The 25,866-nt window shown below is 35.2% G+C and overlaps 1 protein-coding gene across 2 annotated transcripts in view; it reads left to right on the top strand.

Annotated features, from left to right (window-relative positions):
- Positions 1-25,866, top strand: part of SLC12A2 (solute carrier family 12 member 2) — a gene marked incomplete at its 5' end in the record, with an annotated part of 107,687 nt that overhangs the window by 69,457 nt on the left and 12,364 nt on the right. For both annotated transcript variants that reach the window (XM_080803682.1, XM_080803681.1), the window contains 7 exons: positions 1,532-1,687; positions 3,115-3,214; positions 8,291-8,402; positions 9,963-10,103; positions 17,215-17,321; positions 21,148-21,227; positions 24,157-24,282. In XM_080803682.1, the coding sequence (XP_080659808.1) occupies positions 1,532-1,687; positions 3,115-3,214; positions 8,291-8,402; positions 9,963-10,103; positions 17,215-17,321; positions 21,148-21,227; positions 24,157-24,282 (822 nt within the window). The remainder of the gene's footprint in view (positions 1-1,531; positions 1,688-3,114; positions 3,215-8,290; positions 8,403-9,962; positions 10,104-17,214; positions 17,322-21,147; positions 21,228-24,156; positions 24,283-25,866) is intronic.

Here is a 25,866-nt window from a genome sequence, read left to right as displayed (position 1 = left end):
TTTTAGGGAAAATAAGACTTTAATGCATTTTAAAAAAAGATTTTATTTATTTATTTGACAAAGAGAGATCATAAGTAGGCAGAGAGGCAGGAGGAGGGAGAGAGGGGGAAGCAGGCTCCCTGCTGAGCAGAGAGCTGGATGCAGGCCTGGATCCCAGGACCCTGAGATCATGACCTGAGCCCAAGGCAGAGGCTCAACCCTCTGAGCCACCCAGGCGCCCCGACTTTAACGCATTTTAAAAGATGGTATTGTGAGTGTTTAGCCCCTTAATGCTCAGTCAGCCTTCACAGTTGAGTCAAATTTAGTGAGTTTTCAAAGATCTCTTTATCATGAAGTTTTCCAGTAATGTACTGTTTCTTGTCTTCGAAGCATGTAAGAGCATTAATCTCAAATTCTAACACTTTGAAAGAATTATTGTGCTTTTCTTTCCCTGTTTTTGTTTATTTAGATGCTTTCTGTTTAAGTTCTGAGAACATTATAATGGTATAGCTAACCTGCCCAGAAAAATATTAGCAGCACAATAAGTTCTATGGAGTTCTATTATGAAGGGTCACTTGCAACTGAAAAAGTGCCTCTTATACTTTTATTGATTGCTTTTTGTTATAAACCATAACAATAGTTAGATACCAGGGAAAGAATTGAAGGAACAAAAAGCACTTTTCCTTCTAAGGACCTAAAAACTTCTCAAAACCTTAAGAATATAAATTTTAGAAGTGTATGTGTGGCTGTAAAAAGCAGCACAAGGGATGCTTGTTCTGGCCTCTTCTTTATCTTGGCTCTATTAATATGAGTATCCTGGTTGTGATATTACAATATCCTTTTGCAAGATTTTATCATTGAGAGAAATTAGGTAAAAGGTCCCCAGAATTTTCCTGGATTCTTTCTCATAACTTTGTGTGAAACTTAATTTAAAAAAAAAGAATATGAAATATATTAAATTGTGATTTAAAAATATTTTTTGGCTATGAAATAAAAATTTAAAAACGTGGTTTTCAGCATTTTTTTTTTTAGAGTGAACTTAATTCTTAAATACTTAACCAAAGGTAAGTTTCTATACTTAACTGTTAATTTTTCTAGCAGGTAGGTCAACTTCTAACAATTTTCAAGAACATTCTGTTTGAACTCTCCTGTATATTCATTAGAATACAGATACATCTTCTGCTAAAACCCAGAACATAAAACACACTATTAAGGGCTAGATTTGAAAACAACTTCTTTCAGTCTTTTGTAGTTTTTAACCATTCATTAAGATAGTTTGATTTAAACTTTTTTTTTTTTTTGATGAAGAATTTATTGAATACAGAAACTAGTAATATAGAATAAAACAGAAGTAAACAGATGGGCTCTCTTCTTGGCCTTCAGATCTTGGGCTCAGTAATGCCCTATGGCTTTACTGGTACACATTATCCTTATACTTACTATTTAAAGTGACCACAAAGAAGGTTATTTTGTGCATACGTATGTACCACTGTCTAAAGCAGATAAGGTATCTGAGTGACTTTGATGTATCTGTTTTATTTGTGATCGTTAGGGTGGCGTCCTGCATTCAAATACTACAACATGTGGATATCACTTCTTGGAGCGATTCTTTGCTGCATAGTGATGTTCGTTATTAACTGGTGGGCTGCATTGCTAACATATGTAATAGTCCTTGGGCTGTATATTTATGTTACCTACAAAAAACCAGGTCAGTAGTTTTTCACATTTATTATTTCAAGCTAGAAAACATCTAGAAGTCCTTTGTTACTTTATATCTAAGCATCATCTTTTGTGCACTTGAAAGGTGCTTTATAAAACCTAAAATGCTTCATTTCCAAATACTTATCATTTTAGGGAAATAATTGCCACGGGGCTTTATTCTCTGGAATGCCTACTTACCTGTAAATTAGACTTAACTAACCCTACTTACAGAAAAATGACAAATTTGTATTATTAACATGCTGGTGACCCTCAGTATACTTAAAAAAATTCTTTTTGAAGGGTTAGACTTAGTGAAATAGCTCCTGTAATAACTGTTAGTCTAATAAATATATGTTACTACTGTAGTCTTAGTACCTACTGTATAGTAAGTACCACGGAATTTACAGTATATTAGAAAGAAGATTTGACAAAGGTGTTTTTTTGTTTGTTTGTTTTGTTTTGTTTTAAAGATTTTATTTATTTATTTATTTGTCAGAAAGAGAGAGCACACAAGCAGGCAGAGAGGCAGGCAGAGGTGGAGAGAGAGGCAGGTTCCCTGCCCAGCAAGGAGCCTGATGTGGGACTCCATCCCAGGACCCCCGGGATCGTGACCTGAGCCGAAGGCAGCGGCTTAAACCCACTGAGCCACCCAGGCGTCCCGACAAAGGTGTTTTTAACTGGGAAATAGTTAAAGATTACCCAGAAGGTGTCACACTGATAACTATCGGGTCTATCTCCACATAAGACGATGACACTTGGGTATGTTGGGATTGATCCAGCGTAGTACGGTGACCTCTAACTCTGAGGGAAGAACCAGTAAAAAAGGCTTGACAAATTTGGGCCCCAAAAGAAGAGTTCACATGTTGTCATGTGAAATTGTGAAGAAGCATTTTGTAATCCAGATATGAGGTTTTAGATAAGAGTCCTGTCCTTAGAAATGAAATGGACAAAGAAGGTAGTGTTTTAACCATCTTAGAAGCAATTATTTCTCTAAAATAACAGATGTCTAAAATCATATTTGGTGTCCAGGCTGTTTATCCAATACAGAGTGAAATTTGCCTGTACAAATAACTTATACTGTTATGTACTATAAATGGTCCTTTCAGAGTTTTGAAATCTTTCAGAGATCTGCCTCTTTCTTGTTAGATATCTGGCTGTATTTGTAATAATTTAAAAACTACTTGTGGTACTTTCTTGAGTTGCATGACTGGCATGTGTGCAGCCTTGTCACCTTAGTTTTTTCTACGTTTTACTTTAAAAGCAAGTACAGTTTAGATTACCATAGTGTCATGCTATAGTTCAGAGTACAGTGGTTTATTTTAGCAATTGATTTTTTTTTATATGAAAGCACTGTTTACTTCTCTGTGTCTCAGGTAGGTTCTTGATTGTTGGTTAATGTTGGTGTGTTGCTGCATGAACACTGTCTTCCCACAGATGTGAACTGGGGATCCTCTACACAAGCTCTGACTTACCTAAATGCACTGCAACATTCGATTCGTCTTTCGGGAGTGGAAGACCATGTGAAAAACTTTAGGTGAGCAGTAAGGTAACATAGAATCATTGGTCGTATATGGCAGTCCATTCTTTACTTAACATTCAGTCACATTTTTGTATGCTGCTATTTCATGAGAAGTTTCCTGAAAGCATAGATTATTGTTTTTTGTTTTGCCTGAACTTTGGTTGGGCATTTTATTCAAAAACAAGGATGAGATTTCTTAGTTACAAAAAGTTGACAAAGAGGTGAATTATATAACTTACAAAAATGTTACGAGACTGAAAGTGTTAGAAGTCTCCCATTTGAAGGCTTTAAGTGTCAGTGCTCACAAAGTGAATTGTTTCTCCCCCCTGCAGCCATCGAAGTTCTGTAAGTACTCTATAACTACTAAGTAGAGTCAAAGTTAGTTTGCCATCAATAAAAACCTTTTGCTTTGCTTCGTTATAGGAATGGGAACATTGAAAAGAGATATTTTATTACAAAATAACTTCTTAAATCTTTATCAGAATTACACATAAACATAGTTGAGAGAGAAGAAACTTGGGTTTGTCATGAAAATCTGTAGTTGCCCAACTGCTTGTGTCCCTCCTTGTGACCTACCACAGGCAACCACTTTCAACTCTTCGCTGATTCATTTAGTAATTAATTGATATTCTCAGACATCATGATTGTTTTACTGTACTTTTGATGTTTTAGGCTTTATCTGTCCATGCCCTTCATCCACATGGCACATACATGCGCTCTTCCCTTTATCCCATCCTCACAGTATACTTTCATGTCATTATTTTGATTAGGTCATACTTCATATTTATATTTTTATAACTTTTTAAAATGATTCCCAGCTGATCCATGTAGTAAATTACGATTGTTTTTTTGTGTGTACACCTTCCTTGTTTCCTCTGGAGCCATTCTTTTCTTTTCTTAACTTTATATACATGAGCATCTCACCCTTCACCAAACTTCGTGAAAGATATTGTTTTCTGAGCTTCGTAGTTTCTGTTTCTTTGAAGTGTTTTTCTCACTGTTTCCTGTTTCTTTAATTTGGGTTCTTAGATTTAGCTTGGTCTGAAGTAATTGTGGTCCATGGCCAGGGAAACTGCATTGGTAGGTGGGGCTTGTCAGTAAAACCCTTACTGTAGATTAATATGGCTTTACTGGTTCTTTGAGAAATTTAAGTCATCTTGAAGACTTTTTTTTTTTTTTTTTTTTTAGATTGCCCAGAAAGAATATTCTAATATTCTGCTTGTTGATAAAAGTCCTGGCTACAAGAGTTCTTAGTCAGGTTGGAAAGGAGGTTGGGAGATCTCCAGATTCAGTGTGTAAATGTGTTCTCACTCCTTCCCTGAGGAAAGTAGCTGCTTTTGCCTTTGGTTGTTGCTGGTATCTCACAGACCAGCAGACTTCTTTTTTTTCTTTTAATTTTAAAAAAATGCTTTTAATTGAAGTATAGTTGACATATAATACTGAATTAGTTTTAGAGTCACCTGGCTGGCTCAATGAGTAGAGCATGATCTCAAGGTCATGAGTTCAAGCCCCTCATTGGGCATAGAACTTACTTAAAAAAATAATAATAAAAAGGTTTTTAAAAAATTTTAAAAATCTAAATCAGCTTAAGGTATACTACGTAGTGATTTAACCATCATGTACATGATGAAGGTGCTCACTGTGATACATGTATTTTAGTATTATCAGCTCTTCCCGGTGCTGTACTTTTCATCTCCAAGACTTAACGTTATAACTGGAAGTTTGTACCTCTTAATCCCTTCACCCATTTTGCTCATCTCCCCAATCCCCTTCCCTTTGGTGACCAGCAGTTTATATTTATGAGTCTGTTTCTCTCTTTGTTGTTGTTATTGTTGTATTAGTTTGTTCTCTATGAGTCTCTTTCTCCCTTTGTTGCTGTTTATTTTCTCTTATTTTTTTAGACTCCACATGTAGGTGAAATCATACGGTATTTGTCTTTCTCAGTCTGGCTTATCTTCTTTAGTCTAATACCCTCTAGATTCATTCATGTTGTTGCAAATGGCAAGATTTCATTATTTTTTATGAACAAGTAATATTCCATTGTGTGTATATATACCACATATTTTTCATTCATTTATCTACCACTGGATACTTAGGTTTCTTCTGTATCTTGACTATTGTAAACAACATTGCAATAAACATATGGGTACATTTATTTTTCCCAATTAGTGTTTTCATTTTCATTACCAAAATACACAATAGTAAAATTACAGGATCCTCTGGTACCCTCTCTTTAGTGTTTTGAGGAACCTCCAGACTGTTTTCAATAGTGACTACACCAATTTTCATTCCCCAAACACCAGTGCATGAAGGCTTCCTTTGCTCTACATCCTCGCTTACTTTTTGTCTTTTTGGTACTAGCCATTCTGAGTATTAGGAAGTGATACCTCATTGTGATTTTGAGGCCCTTTCTGGCAAATAAGCCCTAGCCTAACAGAATTGGGGGAGGACAGAGATACTTGTTCATCATGGGGATGGAAATGATTTGGTTCTGTCTAGTGGTTTCTTGTGCTGAGTTGAAACCACTGCTTCTGACTTTGGTCTCTTTAATACATGGCCCCTTTCTCTTCCGGAGGTACCTACTGCCTCTAACTTATAGGCATTTTGGTGATTTTTTTAAGGCATAAAATCAGGTAGCTTCACAGCTTGCTCATAGATTTAGCCTCTTCCTGATTTGTTATATCCTTTCTTGTTCTTCCATCTGCTTTCTGGCTTTCAGTATTTCTGTATTACTGTTCATATTTTTGTGGATTTTGTGCCTTAAAAATCCCATTATACGATGGCGTTTTTTGAGGAAGGAGTTAAAATGAAACAGGTGTTTACACTCTGTCATTGGTACTCATCATCTCTAATACATTTTGTACTATACTTTTTTGGCATGATACAACTATACCAAATTAAGCCTGCCTGGTATATTTACCATTTAGTAAAGATAGGGACTACAAGTTATTTAACTGTAGGACTAGATTTGTTAAAGTGTAAGTTAAACTACCATTAAAAAATACTAACTTGGGGCACCTGGGTGGCTCAGTGGTTTAAGCCGCTGCCTTCGGCTCGGGTCATGATCTCAGGGTCCTGGGATCGAGCCCCGCATCGGGCTCTCTGCTCAGCAGGGAGCCTGCTTCACTCTCACTCTCTCTGCCTGCCTCTCTGCCTACTTGTGATCTCTCTCTGTCAAATAAATAAATAAAAAAATCTTTAAAAAAAAAAAAATACTAACTTATGCGGTGGCTCTACAATACAGACATCACTGGTACATGATAGTCCAGAGACATATGGGTGGCTTACGGCCAGCGGACTTGCTGCACTGGCTCATTCAGGCCCCACATTTCTTGTATCTTGTCAGTCTGTCATTTCCTAGCAGGTGTTTTCGTCCATGTGATCAGAGTCATCACCACATCCATGGCATAGCTTACGGGAAAGGGAAACAAAGTGTGTAGGGTAGCCTACTTCCTTTTTAGAGGAAATTGATTGTAAGTCACTCAGAGGGTCAGTTATAAGCTACCAAGAAGGTTAGAAATTATGTAATTTCTTTGTGGGGAGCTATTTAACCTGCTAAAGCTCAGATGAGGAGACTGAGCAGACTGGGCTGTAGAGGATGATGTCATGTTTGTTTCTCCCAAGCCATTCTCCCAGACAGGGAGAATTCTTTTTCAGATAGCTTGCTAAAATTCTGGATAGGTTAGTTTTTGTTCTGGTTTTGTTTTATTTGTTTTTTTTTTTTTAAGATTTTATTTATTTATTTGACAGAGAGAGATCACAAGTAGGCAGAGGCAGGCAGAGAGAGAGAGGAGGAAGCAGGCTCCCCACTGAGCAGAAAGCCCGATGCGGGGCTCGATCCCAGGACCCCCCCGGGATCATGACCCGAGCCGAAGGCAGAGGCTTTAACCCACTGAGCCACCCAGGAGCCCCTGGTTTTTTCTTTCTTTCTTTCTTTTTTTTTTTTTATAGTCTTTATTCAAGTTTTCATGCTTATTTTATGAGATTAGGACCTACCCTAACATTTAATTTAGTGGTTAAGTCAGAAATTTTAGTTTATTTGCCTTTTGTTAAAGTTTGTTTTAATTATATAAATTCTTGCTTTAAAGAATTTATGGTAATATTTGAACTTAAAGAACTTAAAGAATTTATGGTAATATTTGAACTTATAAAATGGATACCCAAATATTTTTCATAAGATAACATTGATTTCCATTTCTTGTCAGCTAAAATCAAGAAAGTCATACCACTGTTTTGTGTCTAGAAAGGCAATTCAATTTAGTTTTGATTTTCATCATAATTAAAATTAAAACTTTTACTTCAAGTAGAAATCTTCAAATCAACTGTAGCTGATTTTACTTATATGATGGCTGTCATTAAAATTAAGCTAGATTAGAGAAAGCTGATATTATGAAGTAGAAATCACTATTATGTGATCAAGCTAAGAAGGAAGGTGACCTGTTTGTACATGAAGGGAACGTCATGTTCTTAGGAAGTTTTGTGAGTTCTGTGAAAGAACTGGAATATTTTATTACCTTTAGAGGGTGAAAAGTTGTTACATATATTTAATATATTTTAACTGTTCTATTTCTTTTTTCTTTTTCTTTTTTTTTTTAAAGATTTAATTTATTTATTTGACAGACAGAGATCACAAGTAGGCAGAGAGGCAGGCAGAGAGAGAGGAAGGGAAGCAGGCTCCCTGCTGAGCAGAGAGCCTGATGTGGGGCTCGGTCCCAGGATGCTGAGATCATGACCTGAGCTGAAGGCAGAGGCTTTGACCCACTGAGCCACCCAGGCGCCCCTAACTGTTCTATTTCTTCTTGCAATACCTACCAGAATCTTGATGTATAATATTACCTATTATTTTAGAAGGACATTTGGTATGATGTTTGTTCCAAGAAGGTTTTGTTTTTGCATTTCTCGTGTACTGATAAACCATGGTTAAAAGTCCTCTTCTTTTGAGAATTCTGTGGTGTATTGTCCTGAGGACAGTTGCATAAAGGAGATTCTAGTGTAATAATACACTCTTAAGAGAAGCAACTTAAAAACATGTCCATGTTATCAAAAATCTAAACTTCTCTAATTTTGTTTTATTTTTTAATCTTAAATTAGGCCACAGTGTCTTGTTATGACAGGTGCTCCAAATTCACGCCCAGCTTTACTTCATCTTGTTCATGATTTCACAAAAAATGTTGGTTTGATGATCTGTAGTCATGTACATATGGTAAGTGTTTGTATTGTTTTTTTTTATATTAAAACATTTTTTGCTCTGTGTGTATAACTTGTAATTTGTGGGGCTTTCTCAATATGAAACAATTTGACAAGATGAATCTGTTGAGTTTGGGGTTTTTTTGAAGTTAGTTATATTCTTCAAAATATTCTTCAAAATATTCAAAATTTCCTAAACAGTCTCAAAACCTCATTTTAGAAAAGATTTTAGAATTTTGAATCTTCATTCTTTTTCTTATTTAATATGAGATTTTACCAAACTACATTTTTCTTAAAAAATGGTTTGGCTAAGAAAAGCAGCTTCTTGTTAAGGAGTCTAAATGAAATACATTATGTGCATTTTCTTACAAATATTTTTCATACTGTTCTGAGAATACTAGGAATGTTTACTACCAGAGGAAAAAAGAGGTTCAAGGAAGTAGATGAATTGTGGTAAATAGCTAACATCTAGTATGAAAGAAAAGCAGAGTGCTAAATTTCCAAGCTCGAACGTTGTTAATTTCCTCTTCATTTGTGTTTTAACCATGAATACTAACATTACTAAAAATAGTGGTAAACTTTTCACCCAAAAGTCGTTTTCTATTTTTGGCATTTTGTCTATTGAGAAGAATTGCTAGATGATGGGTCGCCTGTTCTGCATGAGAAATTGGAGTATGTGTCAAAAGAGCTTTTGTCCCAAACCGTTCTGTGCATCTTGTTAGAAATGTGTGTTGGATGCCCCGTGTCTCAGCTCCTGCTAGAGTTGCCCTCTCACTTGTGTAGACCCAAAGTCAAAGCCGTATCTGGCAGAGAACATGGAGACACTGGCTCCTGGTACCCCATTAGGACTGGTGGAGTTTTTCAATTTGTCTCTAGATTTGGTCAGTTCAGGTTGGGGTTTTGACCACAAGAAATTACAAATGAGGCAATTTTCCTCCTAGGAAAAACAAACTATTTTTCCTTTACTTTTTCATGAACAACCAAGGCGTATTCTTAAACCTACTTTTAGATTTTTGCTTTATATACATTTGCATATAACACATTTTATGTGTTGCTTGGAAGGATCAAAATAGAATTCCAAGTTGAAAATCTCATTTCCTTAGTTCTGTTCTTCATCATTTAACAGAAGTATGAAGAAAAAAATGCATTTATATTTTACAGCAAACTTGCCTTTTGAGTAATATTTTCAGGTTCCTCAGAATTAATAACGCAGACATTGGGGACAAACAAAAAATAAATTGGGAAACTTTTTGTAGAAAAACAGAAGGCTCTTACTTTTCTCCGTATTATCTCTTCTCCATTTTCAATAATTTCTTATTTCTCTCATTTACTTAGTGTATTGCAAAACTTCCTATTTATGTTTCAGTGTGTATTTCTTCCTCTTCTCTTCTCTCTTTTCATGGTGCCTCCTGTGCCTTAACTGTTCCATCAACCCTATCTTGTCATAATCTTCAGGGCTACAGAAAGAATTCATTGACATGGAAATGAAATGTTCTCTCCCATCCCCAAGGTTTAGGCATAAATGTAGACTGCTTATCTCTCAGTTAAAGGCATTATTAATATTCTTATCCAAAAGGGCCCTCGAAGACAAGCCATGAAAGAGATGTCCATTGATCAAGCCAAATACCAGCGGTGGCTTATCAAAAACAAGATGAAAGCTTTTTATGCTCCGGTTCATGCAGATGATTTGAGAGAAGGTGCACAGTATTTAATGCAGGTAAATACATTACACCTTTCAAATAACAAAATTCAAGTTTTGTGTAAGCTTTTAAAACCTTTTGCATGCTAGGTGTCATTCTTCATATTAATAAAAATGGTGTATCTTTTAAAATATCTGTATTACTACTAAGATTTGTGTAATCTGAGTGCTTAAAGAACTAGAGAGATAGTGTGCTGTTGGTTGACAGGGCAAAACCTATCTGGAAGTTATCTTAGCCTATTTCCTTAAGATATTTCCCCGTCATTTTCCACTCTACCTCACTGGGGTATTTTTAAGTGGTAAGTAATGGCAGTTCTTGTGTAATTTTTTAAAATTTCTAGTTCCTTACTATATTCCTATTTATTTACTAAACTTAGACTTCACTTTCAGTTCTGTGTATGACACAGTAGTTACATGGGATTTGAAATTAGTCCTGAATAAGCCACTTTCTTATTATGAATTTTTTTCTGAGCAAGTTACTCATCTTCTTTGAAACTTAATTTCCTCAATCAGCCCTAAAGGTTGTGAGAAGAAATAAATGGGCTAAGATAGTGTTTGCTGTCTTATTTTTTTAGGAATCCCTTTCTTGAAAGAAAGCTTATCTGGAAGCCCATTCATTTTGTTAAAGCAGAGGTGGGAGGCTCAGAATGCTGTCATCTGTGCCCCTTGTTTTTTTTGTTTTGTTTTGTTTGTGTGTGTGTGTGTGTGTGTATGTGTGTGTGCGCATGTGTGCGCCCCTTCTTTTTGAATGTTTCACGTTTCTCACACTTGACAAGTACAAGGGTAAGAATATCTGAGGGGATCCTCAAGAATAATAAGGGCTGGAAGTGGCTTTCTGTGGCAGATACAAAGCCTATGTAAACTACAGTACTTAAGACATAGTGGTATTGAAGTAGTGATAATTTAATTAATGGAATAAAACAGGAGAAATAGAACCACTCGTATAGGATATTTAATACATGACTGAGGTAGCATTAAATCCAGGATGGCCTGGGATAATGAATTATCCATGTAAAAAAATAATGTAACAGATCATTACAAAGACTATACAAAAACTATTTCTAGATGGATTAAGGACTCAAATATGAAAGGCGAATTTTTTTTTTTAAGATTTTATTTATTTATTTGACACAGAGAGAGAGAGAGATCACAAGTAGGCCGAGAGGCAGGCAGAGAGAGGAGGAAGCAAGCTCCCTGCTGAGCAGAGCCCGATGTGGGCCTTGATCCCAGGACCCTGAGATCATGACCTGAGCTGAAGGCAGAGGATTAACCCACTGAGCCACCCAGGTGCCCTGAAAGGCGAATTTTTAAACTACTAGAAGAAAATACAGAATACTTCTGTGACTTGGAGTAAGGAAGAATTTTTTAAAATGAGATAGGGAAAGTTGAACTATGAAGAAGAGATAAGTATTCTTTAGTTAAAATTTAGAACTTGGTGCTTCTAAAAAAAAAAAAAACCAAACCCATGAAAACAAAAATAGGAAACTACAGACCAGAGAGACAACATGTTACTAGCAAAAGAATATGGCCCAGAATATGTAAAGAAATCGTGTAAATCAGGAAGAGGGAAATAAAGGAGCAAAAATAAAGGAAAAGAAGAGGATACATAAATGGCAATGGATGTATTAAAACAATACATTGTATTAATTAAAGTAATTAATGTACATGTAATTACATTATTACAATGTATATAATGTATTAATATAATACAATACATGTTTCCTCCATACTCACTAGACTGACCAGAGTTTGGTCTGCCACTTGAAAGTGTTAGGAGCAGTTAGAGAACTTGGAAATCTTGGCACTGCTATAATAACACAGATGGGATGACCGTTTGGGGCAGCAACCTGGCAGTGTCCTGCAAATTTGAAACTGGGAATCCTAGGACATCCCATTCTTACATGTGTACCTTAGGGAAACTTACATGTGTAAAGGCTATCTGAAACTGCAGAGCAGCATTATGTGTGGTAGTAACAAAGAGCTGGGCATAAAGTCAGCAACCATCAGTCATGGTTTTAAAGATCCTGGTATAATCATGCAGTGGAATTCTACATAGCAATAGGGAGAAACTTCGAAAACAAAGAGCATTAAGGAGAATAGCAAGCTAAAATATAGGAACAATATGGGGATACTATAAAATTTTAAATTTTATATAAATTAAAAATGTGTAGGTATGTCTGCCTAAATAATGGAATACATAGTAAAAATACAAAGAGGGCATGAGAAGGAAACAGGGTGTTTGAAGTGTGTCATGTTTATTTTCTTTAGGTAGTGGGTACATGATTATTTATTCACTTTTTTTTAGGTTGTTTTTTTTTTAAAGATTTTATTTATTTATTTGACAGAGAGTGATCACAAGTAGGCAGAGGGGCAGGGGAAGCAGGCTCCCCACCAAGCAGAGAGCCCGATGCGGGGCTCGATCCCAGGACCCTGAGATCGTGACCTGAGCTGAAGGCAGAGGCTTAACCCACTGAGCCACCCAGGCGCCCCTATTCACTTTTCTGTGCAAAATTTTTATTATTTAAGTAAATTCCTATCTCTGGTCATAAGGTTGTTTCTACTGGGTAAATCTTACTTGTTTTCTGCAATTTATAGGAACATTTCTATGGCATCTCCTATGCATTTCATCAATATTATATAGGAAATGAGGGAAAATGCTTTCTTAGAGCAGTGCTCCTAAGCTTGAGCTTGCATCGAAATCACCTGGTGGACTTTTGAGAACAACCTGCTGGGCTGTGACTTAGCAGGTCTGCAGTGAGTCCTGAGAGGTTGCCATTCTGTGACTCGACAGGTGCTGCTGTGCAGTCCACGTCCTACATTTTGACGACATCTGCCTGTAAAGGTTCCTATAATAAAAATGACACTATTGATGAGAGTGAAGGTGCATTATCCCCATCAGACGTCCCCTAACGTCCCCAGTGGGTCTTGAGCATTTTCAGCAGTGTGGGGCAAAGGTGGGATGCATAGAAGAGTGGTATTTTGAGGCTGTCCTATAAACCTGGCATATACCAGCACTTGACATAGATGTCCAAGAGGTTGACTTTATTCTGGTGGCAGAGCTATCTGTGCAAAATAAACTTACAAATGGGAGAATTAATCACTGACATCTTAGTATAAATTGCCACTGGCAGTATTTCTCTTTACTTTGTACCTTCTGGAAAGGTGTCACATCAAATGGCAAATGCCTGTATATCTGTAAGAGATTTATAATCTTTGTCAAAATAGTTTTTTGTATGTTGATTTGTTTCTTCAGTGACTTATGTTACAGTCCCAGAGATGCTGTTTTTAGATGGTTTTCTTAGGCTTTCCTACACCTTTCTCTCTGACTTTTCATTTCTCTACCCCTCATTTATCTAGTTACTGATGATAAGCATTTTAGTTATCTTTAAATTAGCATTTAAACATCCAACTTCCACAGTAAAACTTGAGATTCAGTTTTTTAAAAAGAGGCATTCTACCTGTAGCTTGCTTAAGGAGTCCTTTGGCAGTGACACATCAGGACTGCTGACTTGTTTATACATTTGGATTTTTCATTTCTTTTCTTTTTTTTTTTTTTAAGATTTTATTTATTTATTTGACAGAGAGAGACATGTGAGAGAGGGAACACAAGCAGGGAGAGTGAGAGAGGGAGAAGCAGGCTTCCCTTCAAGCAGGGAGCCCAAAGGGGGGCTCCATCCCCAGACCCTGGCACCATGACCTGAACCAAAGGCAGCTGCTTAAGGACTGAGCCACCCAGGCGCCCCTTCTTTTCTTTTTTTAATGGCAAGAGCCACTAACCTGTCAATCCAGTTTTAAACCTTCATTGCAAAGAGGAAAATCTAATAGTTCTTACTGAAAATTCAGTAAGATTATGATGGCCTTTTAAATCAAGTGGATCTCATTCAGAATCTCATTATAGACATAACTCTACCTTTTTCCAGGACAAAAATAGCCTAGAAGTATACTCTGTAATATATACGGAGTGTTTCTGGCACCTTTCCCCTTCATTAGCCAAATTTTAAGGTAAATGGTCATTTCTTTTAAATTATTCTAAAATAAGTAGACCAAAATAATTTCACATTCCCAATAAGAATATTTGAAATATAAATTATGTCCAGATCTATAGCAACATCCTAAATCTGCGGAGCCATGGGATAATTGCTAATGATAATTTAAAGCCATCACTGTTAGCTGAACATTTTAACCATCCAGGACAAGGAGCCACAAGTCTACAGGTTTTCTTTCTCACTGATTTTTAAAGTGATACAAATCTCACAGCAGTACTTAACTGCATTTAAGTAGATAACCATAATGTTTGGAAATGTTTTTACTTAATAGTGAAATGCAAAAATAAAAGCCATGTACCATTGTGGATGTAAGTGGTTCTTTCTGCTGTATAAGAATGATTATGATACTGCCCAGAAAAATATGATAACAAATACATTTCTCATCAGCAAATTCTGGTGGAAGACGAACAGAAAACATTGCTAAAGAGTCAGAGGAACAAATTACAGGAATGTTTGAAACTAGAGATGAGCTTCAAAGGACTGCATTCTGCCTGATTGGTTTCAATTGTGGAATTCCATAAAAAACTGATTTTTTATGAACCATTAAATCTGTTCTAGAGAAGACATATTTTCAGGAATAAATGATTCTTTAAAACACATGATGTTTTATGGAAACAAAATGTTACTTGTGAGTGAATAGCTACTTGGATTAGAATTTACAAAGAATTTAGGGATGAGTGATACATTTGAAATTTCTTTGCTCAGTCATTCAGGGGAAAGTTATTGAAATAGTGAAGTTGAAACGAGCACAGAGTGCTGTGGGATGTTACTGTTAATTTTATAAAAATAAAATATTTTAATTACAATAAGATTGTGACAAAAGTTTGTGATGAAAAAGAAAATAAAAAGAGGATTACAGTGACAACATTTTGTGCCATCAAGAAGTTACTGCTTATCTTGTGGCTTAGTTCTTTAAAAAGCTTTAAAACTTAGAGATGTTTCTTGCTTTTCTTTTACCAAACAAACAAAAACAAAACTGTGTAGGTTAGTGGCTATCTTGGTACCTAACAGATAGTTGTAAAAAATAATAATGGTTATTTTTTATCTGTCCCTTGAAGGCAAAGAGTGGTTCTTAATACTGAGTGGGGGAAAAAAATCTTATTTTTTGAAAGAAACTTGTGCATGGAGAGAATGTTTTGAGAATGAATTGAAGTTTTATATGGTTAGAAATATTTCTAATTATCCCAAGTCCTTAGGACCATGTGTGGGCCATGGTAAGCACTTAATATATATTTGAGCTAATTTAATCTTTGCAAAATATGATTTAAGTATGTCCTGTTTAAAAATTTGAGTGTGGGGATGTCTAGCTGACTCACCAAGTAGAACATGTGGCACTTGATCTCTATTTGAGCCTCAAATTCACAGTAGAATTACTTTAAAAAATAAAAAAAAAATAAATGTGACTTCACATCATGCACCAAAATTAACTCAAAATAGATCAGTGATATAGGAGCTAAAACCGTAAAACTCTTAGAAAAAAATATAGAGATAAATTTTCATGACCTTGGATTTGGCAGTGTATTCTTAGATATGACACCAGAAGCATGAGCAACAAAAGAATAAAGTAAATAAATTGGACATCATCAAAATTAAAAACTTACGTTCATCAAAGGACATCAAGAAAGTGAAAGAATGGAAGAACATACTTGTAAGTCATACATCTGATGAAGTTTAATATCCAGAACATATGAATTCCTAAAACAGGAAGAAAAAGACCAACAACCCAGTTAAAAATCGGCTAAGGATTTGAGAAAACGTTTCTCCAAGGAAGATCTAAAGATAGCTAATAAGTGCATAAAGAGATGCTCGGTATCCTTAGTCATAGGGAAATACTTATCAAAATCACAATGAGATAACGTTCTACTCCCAGGATATCTATAATTTAAAACAACCCCTCTCTGCCAACCTCCCCCCTCCAAAAACAAGAAATCACAAGTGTTGCTGAGCATGTGGAGAAATTGAAATGCATGCATTGCTGGTGGGCTCATAGCATGCTTTAGATGCTGTGGGAAACAGTTCAGTGGTTCCTTGGCATAGCATGGAATCTGCATATGACCAGCAGTTCTACTCTTTGACATACATGTGAAGAAATTGGAGCAAGGGGCCAAATAGGTTGTTATCTTTGTATGCCAGTGTTGATAGCATTTCTCACAATAGCCGAAAGGTGAGCCTCCATCAACATATAAATGGATAAACAAAATGTGGTACACACAAACAGTGGAATATCATTCAGCCCAGAAAAGAATCTAGTTCTGATAGATGGTGTAATGTGGATGAACCTGAAAGACATGATTCTAAATAAAATAAGCCAGTCACAAGGGACAGACATCGAGGACAAGCAAGTTCAAGTGACAGAATTATATTAAATGTTACCAGGACCTGGAGGGAGACAAGAAATGAGTAATTACTTCTTTTACGGTGAGAAAATTTTTATTTGGGGCTCTGAGAAAGCTTTGCAAATAGATAACGGGGTTCAGAAATCTGTGTTTTACTATCTTACAAAAGAAGAGATTCATGGGATTTGGGGGTATGTTAAGCATATTGACTTGTAGTTCTTGATGAAATTACACAAAAAATAATTTGATGGAACATTTGAGGAAGAAAGTTAGCCACTTCTCAGGAGAAACTTGTGCATGATTGGTCAAAAGAAGTCAAAATTTAGTGGTGGAATTCAGAACTGCAACGAATAATGCTTGCCTTCCATTTGGACTTTTGCTTCTGGATGTTAATGGCTAGCAAAAATCTAAGGATTACACTGTATCATTATGATTTTTATGAAAGATTAGATATACTGCTTTTTCTTTCTAAAAATAGAGACATTATGGCAAATCATATGAGTATGAAAATGTCCATTTAGAATTTTTAAAGCATTTATCTTCAATTTTTGCATATGTTTAATCATAATATGTGATAATGTATATATAGTTTATTAAACATGTGTGAATTAGATACTCAAGAGTTTTTGCTGATAAAGGTGCACAGCTTAAAAATGTTTATAGTCTATCCATTTGGAGGATTAGATCCTTTAAAAAATATTTTGCTGAATAGTATATCTTTAAAGTTGTGTTTTTCCTGTACTTTAGGCTGCTGGTCTTGGGCGTATGAAGCCCAATACACTTGTCCTTGGATTTAAGAAAGACTGGTTGCAAGCAGATATGAGAGATGTGGATATGTACATAAACATATTTCAGTAAGTATCCTTTTAACTCAGTAACTTGGCTCAGAAAGTGAAAACTTGCTAGTTTTTGAAGCCTTGTTTGCAAAGGTTTCTCATACAGTCTCTTCTAATAGAAGCATAAGAATGAAAAACAATCTGATGAGGTTATCAGATTTTCAGTTGATGAGCTGTTAACAAAAATTTTTGATTGCGCTTTCTATGTCACTTCATACATTTGAACATTCACACACGTATACAAATGAACACACATGTACATACTCTGGCTTCCCATTTAAGTTAGGAAGCTTTTTCGAGTCCTCGTAGCTATTGCTGAGCAGATTTCCCGGTGTTGTCAGATCCGTCACCTTCTGTTACATCATTATAATATCTGGAGCTGAGAAAGGCATATCATCATTGATATCACCCTCAGAAGTTTTAGTTTGCTGTCCTTGGAAACTGGTTTTGCAGTCAATTGACTAATGCATAGCTCATTTATATTTCTTTTCTCTTTTCTTTAGTGTACTTAATGCGTTGCTTTTCTACTCTTGAGTGTAAATTCTGGGTCTGCTATTCACTTGTTAGTGATATTTCAAATGAAGGATACTTATCAGTGATCATAGTTGTGGTTAACATGACTTCAGCTGCCTTTGTAAGGATTGTTTAATGCATTCTTTTTTGTTGTTGTTACTTTGTCTTTTTTTTTTCTCTTTCTGATTTTAGTCTGTTTATGTTTCAATTGATTTTTTATGAATGCATCTGCTTAATCTACCGCAAATGCTTTTGGAACAGAGTTATTTAATAAAAAGAATAAGATTTCTTTTTATTTTTGCCAGATTTTCTTCTTAATTTTGAAGTACTTCCTTTCCTAGTATTCTGGAATTTGCTTAACGGGTCTCTTTATCTCTCTCATACTGCTTTTTAAAGAATAAAGGGGACTTTTCACACCACCATTTTAAAAAAATGTTTAATTTTAATTCTAATATAGTTAACATACCAGTTTTAACATATTAGTTTCAGGTGTACCATATAGTGCTTCAACAATTCTCTACATCACTCAGTGCTCATCATGATAAGTGTCCTCCTGAATCCCCATCACCTCTTTATTCCATCCCCCTAGCGACTGTGCTCTGGCAACTCTCTGTTTTCAGTGGTTAAGTCTATCATACCACCATTCCTTTTTTTTTTTTTTTTTTTTTTAAAGTAATCTCATCGAACGTGGGGCTTGAACTTACAACCCCAAGATCAAGAGTCACATGCTCTACCCACTAAGCCAGGCAGGTGCCCCACACCACCATTCTTGATAGAAGAATAGTGTTTTCTTATTATAGCTGCTGGTAAAATAGAACTGTTCATTTGTTCTTATAAAGTATTCCCTTTATGTACAAACAATTGTCCTTTAAAAAAAAAAAATGTATTTGGCTAAGTAGGTCTTATGACCAGATTCAAATCTTATTTCTCTGAAGTTTGATCTGATTACCCTTAACTCACTGGAGTTATTTCCCTTACTGGAACTCCCATTGGAACCATACTTACTTACCTGTAGCATATAAGACAGTTTTGTTTTGTTTTCTTTTTAATTAAAGACTTTATTTATTTATTTGACAGAGAGATAGAGAGAACACAAGTGGTAGAGCAGCAGGCAGAGAGAGAGGGAGAAGCAGGTTATCCACTGGGAGAAGCAGGTTCCACAGGGAGCCTGAGGCGGGCCTCAATCCCAGAACCCTGGGATCATGACCTGAGCTGAGGACAGCTGCTTAACTGACTGAGCCACCCTGGCACCCTGACAGTTTTGTTTTCATAGCTACCTTGAAATAACATTGAAGGATCAGCCATAATCCTATAAAGAGATTTAAAACACCTCTTTATATTGATTAGTATATATGAATTAGTATATATGAATGAATAAATACTTTACCCAAATAAATACTTTACCCAAATGATTAGTATATATGAATTAGTATATATGAATGAATAAATACTTTACCCAAATAATTCTTAAGTGCTCTTAGTCAAATTAAAGCCCTGCTGGATCTTCAAGTGCTGTGACTGTTTTTTAGCTTTGGGGTTATTACATTTTTGTAAGCCTCATTTCTTCTAATTCTGCCCTGTGTATTTCTGCATATATGGGAATTTGGAAAGGAAGGACAATGTAAAAGAAAGGTTAAATTATGTGGGCTGGGCTTTTTCTTTCTCAAGATGAAAGACCAGGGAGATAGAATAATTATTACAGAAAATAGAAAAAGTGACATTTTTATAAATAATTTTTACACTGTTAGTTGTAGTAGCTCATATGGGAACACTGAAAGAAAGGGATCTTTCTGACTCCAGGAACTGAAGTGAATGTTTGAGAATCAAGTATTACTCTGAGTATTATACAGCAGGCAGCAATTAAAAGATAGGAAAATAACGCTCTCTGGTTTTCCAGGGCCATGGCGACTGATGGCAGTTTTAAAGCAATGATATTGCTTATCCTTTTATCTTGTGGCACTTCAGTTTAGTTGTTTAAAAATACTTAGAGCAATTGACGTTTGTTTACTGTGCCTAGTGACAGCATGGAGGGTCTGAAACTCCAGATCAGTTTTTATAGCTTAGAGAAATTATATAGCTTATAGAAATCCCTATGGTTGATAACAAAAACATTTAGCTATTTTAATCAAAAGTAAGCTCAGGAATCTATATTCCCTGGATTTTTTTAAATCAAATTGATTTTAATTCACTTGGGATTTATTAACTATTTTTTAAATACTTACAGTTACTCTTCTCTAGTGTTACTTCTTTCAATATACAACTGAGGTAGGTTAATATGTCCATTAATTTCTTTTTCTAATGAATCTCTTAGATCTTAGTTAATTCATTATAGGAATGAGGCCAAAATTGTCTCTCCATTATTTTAAAAAAACAAAACACCAGTAAAAGACCTGTTACAGTGATACATGTTTTTATGTGTGTCAGTAGGAACCAAAATTTGATTTTTTTTTAGCTTTTAGCCTTTTCTTTTTGTTATATGTAACTATAGATTATGTATCACTTTTTTGCATATAGTGAATATTTATTGCTTGCAAAGGTAAAAATAAAAATGAAAAATAAAAGTTAATTCAGCCTGTTACACTCTGGGCAACAAGCTGAGGTTTAGAAATTTGTATTTTTGCAGTAGATTTGAGAAGAATTGGATCTACATGATTCATCATCTCAACAGTTTCCAGCATTGAAGTGTGGTTTTAGAATTGTCTTCGAGGTTTTAATGTATTTTGTGTGTGTTATAGGATGCTCCCTTTTGTGTTTAAAAACTTGAAAGGACATATGAACATATGCCTGCAAATGCATATAAAATCTTTGGACTACTCATTAAACCATTTTTGTAAAAATGTAAGAATTGTTTTAAAATACACTGGCTCAAAATTAAAATATACATTGACTCTTTTCAGAAGTGATCCCTTTATACTTTCCAACCTGTTCACATTCTCAGTAGATTTTCTTTTGTCTTCATGTATTTATCTTGACTTTCAGGGTATAAGCCTAAATAAAGTATGGTTGGAATACTGATGTTATTTTTCTATAATTTTTGTTTGTTTCTGATAGGATATGATATTAGTACAGGTACTGCTCTTAAATGCCTGGTGTAGGTAGAGTATCAGTATTATAAAGATCTACACTTAAGTGGTTTTTAAGAGAATTACAGAAAAAAGAAAAGGAAATGGTATAGGATTTGAAAGCATCATTATATGGGCCTCACTGTATTTTTAAAAATGTATTTTAAAAATCAGGCATTTAAAGCTGAAAGAAAAATATCTTACTGCCTTCATTTTATAGAGGAGGACACAAAAATGTTTGTGATTTTGATTTTTTCCCCCTCTTACAGTGACGCCTTTGACATACAATATGGAGTAGTGGTTATCCGCCTAAAAGAGGGTCTGGATATATCTCATCTTCAAGGACAAGGTAAATCTTGCTTGAATAAGTTTTTCATTTTAAAAACAGAAGTGACTTTCTTAGAAAATGATGGCATTCTCAGATATTCTTCATTCTTCTCACATAACTTCAACATTCGCGGTCAGTTCGGTCGTGTACTTACTGTATGGCATGTGGAGATCAGATCTATTTGGCTCCAACAGTTTGTACCAACATGGATGATGGCTGGTGGTTATTAACAGAGAGAATAAAATTCAATCATAACCACCTAAAAAGCTTAAGAGAAACAAGCGTTAGTTATGGTTTAAGATTGGCCAAATTTGTAAAAATATGTGATAAATAAAATAGAGGACAAAATAATGACTGCTGAATCATCAGACATTTTCATGTTCTCGAAGGTCATGCTTTTTTACACAGTTATATTAATAATGAAAAACTAAACTTGGTGATATCATTTACTCTGTCTTGACATAAGACCCTATGAATTATGAATCATTTTTTTAACTTTTTCATTTTGAAATAATTGTAGATCCCTAAGAAGTTAAAAAAGAAATAGTAGACAGGTCCTATGTACCCTTCATCCGTTTCTCCCAATGGTAACATCTTGTATGTCTATCGTTATATGTCATAACCAGGAAGTTGACGTTGGGACAGTTTACCTACTTTATTCAGATTTCATAGGTTTTACTTAAATTTGTGTGTGCATGTGTTCATGAACACGTGTGTAGTTCTCTGCCCTGTAACACATGGGCCCGATTCATATAAACACCACATTCAAGATATGGAACTGTTCCATCGCCATAAAAATCTCCCTTGTACTACCCCTTTAAGCCCCCAAAGACTTTGTCTTTCCCCCATCATTAATCCCTGACACTAATCTCTTCTCCAAGTATGTAATTTTTAAAGCATTTACAAAAAAAAAAAAAAATTTTTTTAGATGAAGCTTAAAATCTAATTAAGGTGTACTGGTTACTTTTGCCCACCTTAATAAAAACTGTGGAAAATTCCATACCCTCTAATGATTTTCTGGTAGGTGAACAAATAAGCTGAAGAAAATTGCATACCTAATATTTTGCCCTTATCAATTAATTAACGAAATCATCAAAAATAACTAAGCCTAAATAGCTGAGAGGCACATCATGAACTTCTGTCATCTGTTTATGTATTTAAACAGTTGTAATCCTCCCCCTCCTCCCACCATTTCAAGGGTATTGTGCAGTTTTGAAAGGAACGCTTTGAAGTCTTTATCCAGTAACACAAAAGTATGGCTTGCTGAAAATGCATTTTCTTCCTCTGGAGTAGGCCTTGCAAAACACTATTTCAGTTCTCTCTTGCACTACGAGTGATTGAGGTTTAGGGTACTTGTTAACACTGCAGAATTAGTAGTGTTCCCTTTCACTCTCAGAAGTATCACAGTTTGACTAATGAATTACATTTATAGCTCTATAATTTACTGAGATTTGAATGTGACCGGAACTTTAAGAAAATATTTTCAGTGTTTATAATTATTATAAAAATTGTTTTGAAGGTCTTGTTACTCATTATCAGGATTTGGAGACAGGAATTTGGTTCCGTACAGGATTAAGAGCAGAGGCTTTGGAGTCGTCAGATCTCCTTTGAAAATCCCACCTTTTTCTCTTAGTACAGTAGTTGTGCAGTCTGGGCATATCTGTCGACTTCCAAGCCTCTCTTTCCTCATCTCTTCAGACATGATCACTGGGGCACCTGGCTGGCTCAGTCAGAAGAGCATGCAACTCTTGATCTTGTGGTCATGAGTTCAAACCTCACACTGGGTATAGAGATTACTTAAATAAAACTTAAAAAAAAAAAAAAACCCAAATAGTACTTACTTCATAAGGGTTGTTGTAAAAACACAGCTTGTGAAGTTCTTAGCATAGTGTTGGTACCTCCGATAATGTCGTTTCTCTTGATCTTTCTCATGATATACACAAATCAGTGATGAGGATTATGTGTGGATGGTCCATTTTCATGTATTTTTGTCTTTGTGATGCATGTTTTCATGGTGGAAGTTAACTGTTTACCAACTCCTTCCCAAAGGAAGGAAAATGAGAAAAGTGCTTTAAAAATGAAGAAATAGGGGCGCCTGGGTGGCTCAGTGGGTTAAGCCGCTGCCTTCGGCTCAGGTCATGATCTCAGGGTCCTGGGATCGAGCCCCGCATCGGGCTCTCTGCTCAGCAGGGAGCCTGCTTCCCTCTCTCTCTCTCTGCCTGCCTCTCTGCCTACTTGTGATCTCTCTCTGTCAAATGGGTGGATAAAATCTTTAGAAAAAAAAAAAAATGAAGAAATAGGGGCTCCTGGGTGGCTCAGTTGGTTAAGCACCTGCCTTCGGCTCAGGTCATGATCTCGGGGTTCTGGGATGGAGTCCCATGTCGGGTTCCCCCCCTTTTGCCCCTCCCCCTACTTGTGCACTCTCTATCTCTCTCAAATAAATAAAATCTTTTAAAAAAATAAAAATTAAATAAAAATAAAAATTAAATAAAAATGAAGAAATTGTACCTTTACCATGAGCTTATCCTCTGGCTTTAGCTCTCTAGTCCGGAGTGTAATTTTTCAGTGTTTTCTGTCATTTTACAGGTATGTGAATATTTGTCACATTTTGTAGTTTTTACATGTGTAAATGACTTTGAGAGTTCATTCATATTTTATCCTTTTGTCTACCACATTCTTAATTTCCTTGAATCTCACTCATTATGAATTCCCCAGCACCTGATTCAAATGTCTGATGCTTAACTATGGCTCAGGATGTTTGAGTGAATAGTCCTTTCAAAAGAGATGATCACATATGTTCACATAAGAAATTATTTATTGTAAACTCATTATTTCATAATAAGTTTACAATTTGCTATGAATTGTCATTTAATTAATACTATACCATGTTGCTTTCATTAGTCTTTAAAATAAGATTTAGATAACATTTTGATTACTTTCATGTCCATAGAAGAATTACTGTCATCACAAGAGAAATCTCCTGGTGTCAAGGATGTGGTACTAAGTATGGAGTACAGTAAAAAATCGGATTTAGATACTTCAAAACCATCTGATGAGAAAGCTGTTACACACAAAGGTAATTTTTATTCAGACAAAAGATGTTGTCCAGGATAATGTTTAATTTGGGGAGAAATGGGTTTTATTATATAACATAACATGTCTTATTAAGTAACCTCTTCTGTAATTACTCCTGCTCATTTTTAGTTGATAAGGGAAAATGGATGGCTACAAAATGACTAGCTATTTTTCAGTTATTAAAGTATATTATAGAACAGAAAACATGTCCATTAATTACACACTCCTATGTTCTTGTATGTTTTTATTTATACTTTGAACAGTTTAGCTTGAAGCATGGGTTAAATCTGAACTTGGAAGGAAATGTAATTTGAGAGTAATGCAGTAGAGCATAAGATAACACTGAAAGGATTAAAATTGATAAAAATAATCTACCTAATTTTTCTGTGTTCAACCCAGATGTTGAAATACCAGGGATTTATTTATGTACTAAGAAATTCAGACTATTTTTAACATCTACTGCACCTGGAGTTGTTGAAGTAAAACCATGTAATAAAAAACCAAATGTAGTTTTATTCCTCATTTTAGTTTCTCTGAAGGAACGAGCTGTTGGTATTTGGTTACTGAACTGTTAGGCCATAATTGCAGACATATTACCCCTGGTTTTAAGCCACACACAGGTTTCTAAGTCTCATGAGGCTTTCAGAAAATTTCATCCGTATATCTATCTATGTCATGTTTATCAGACAGAAAGAGGGATGACTTCCAAATCTTACTCTCCCACCCTCACTCTCCTACCTCTGATCAGGCCAGTATCTCCATCTGTCCTAGCCCCAGCTGGCATGCCACAAGAAAAATCTGCACTGTAAATCATCAAACCATATCATACTTTTTTAATTCCTATCAAAGAATTACCATTCTTTTTCTGAAATTGATTACCTTGGACAAATTCTGTCTCTTTGAAATTAATCTTTTACAAATTATACTGTTGCTTTTTATTTCTTTCCTTTCTCACCTTGTATGCTTAGAGTAGTGATAGTTTAGGCTTTAGTAAACACCCGTTTCCCCTTTAAGTTCTTTGTTGTATCAATTATAATTTTTTCCTGTTTCATCGCAAAACTCTATAAAAGATTTGATAACTGTTCTTATGTTCCTGCATTTATTTTTAGTTTATGGTATACATGCTTTCATTTCCTCCTACTTTTTAATTTTACTGCTATTTTCTTTTTCCTAAAACAGACCCTTTCTTTAGAGAATCTGTTAGGAATTGATAGGTAAAACTATGATAGGAAAGGAAGAAGTAGTAATCATCAGGCATCCACTCTGTGCCTCCTACATTGCAGTGGGCGTTATCCATATGTTAGCTCATGACTGTGTGTCACAGTCCTGTGATGTCATTATTTTTACAGAGCGGGAAACTACTCCCTTTTTATTATAAAAATGTAAAAACCTTTAATACCTTTAAATACCTTAGTGTAAGTCATTTTTAAGTGTCAGGATTTCCTTGACATTTTTTGAGCTCTTTACAATGAATACACAGTGTGCCCATATACTTTCATTATCATCAAAAGCAGATAGTATCAAATACCTACTTTATAAGAACAATAATATTTAATGCTATAAAATCAAATGTAATCATTGAAAT

The sequence above is a fragment of the Martes martes genome (genome assembly GCF_963455335.1).
Source record: "Martes martes genome assembly, chromosome: 5".
Classification (NCBI taxonomy): Eukaryota; Metazoa; Chordata; class Mammalia; order Carnivora; family Mustelidae; genus Martes; species Martes martes.
This window is presented reverse-complemented; position numbering and strand designations above follow the sequence as displayed.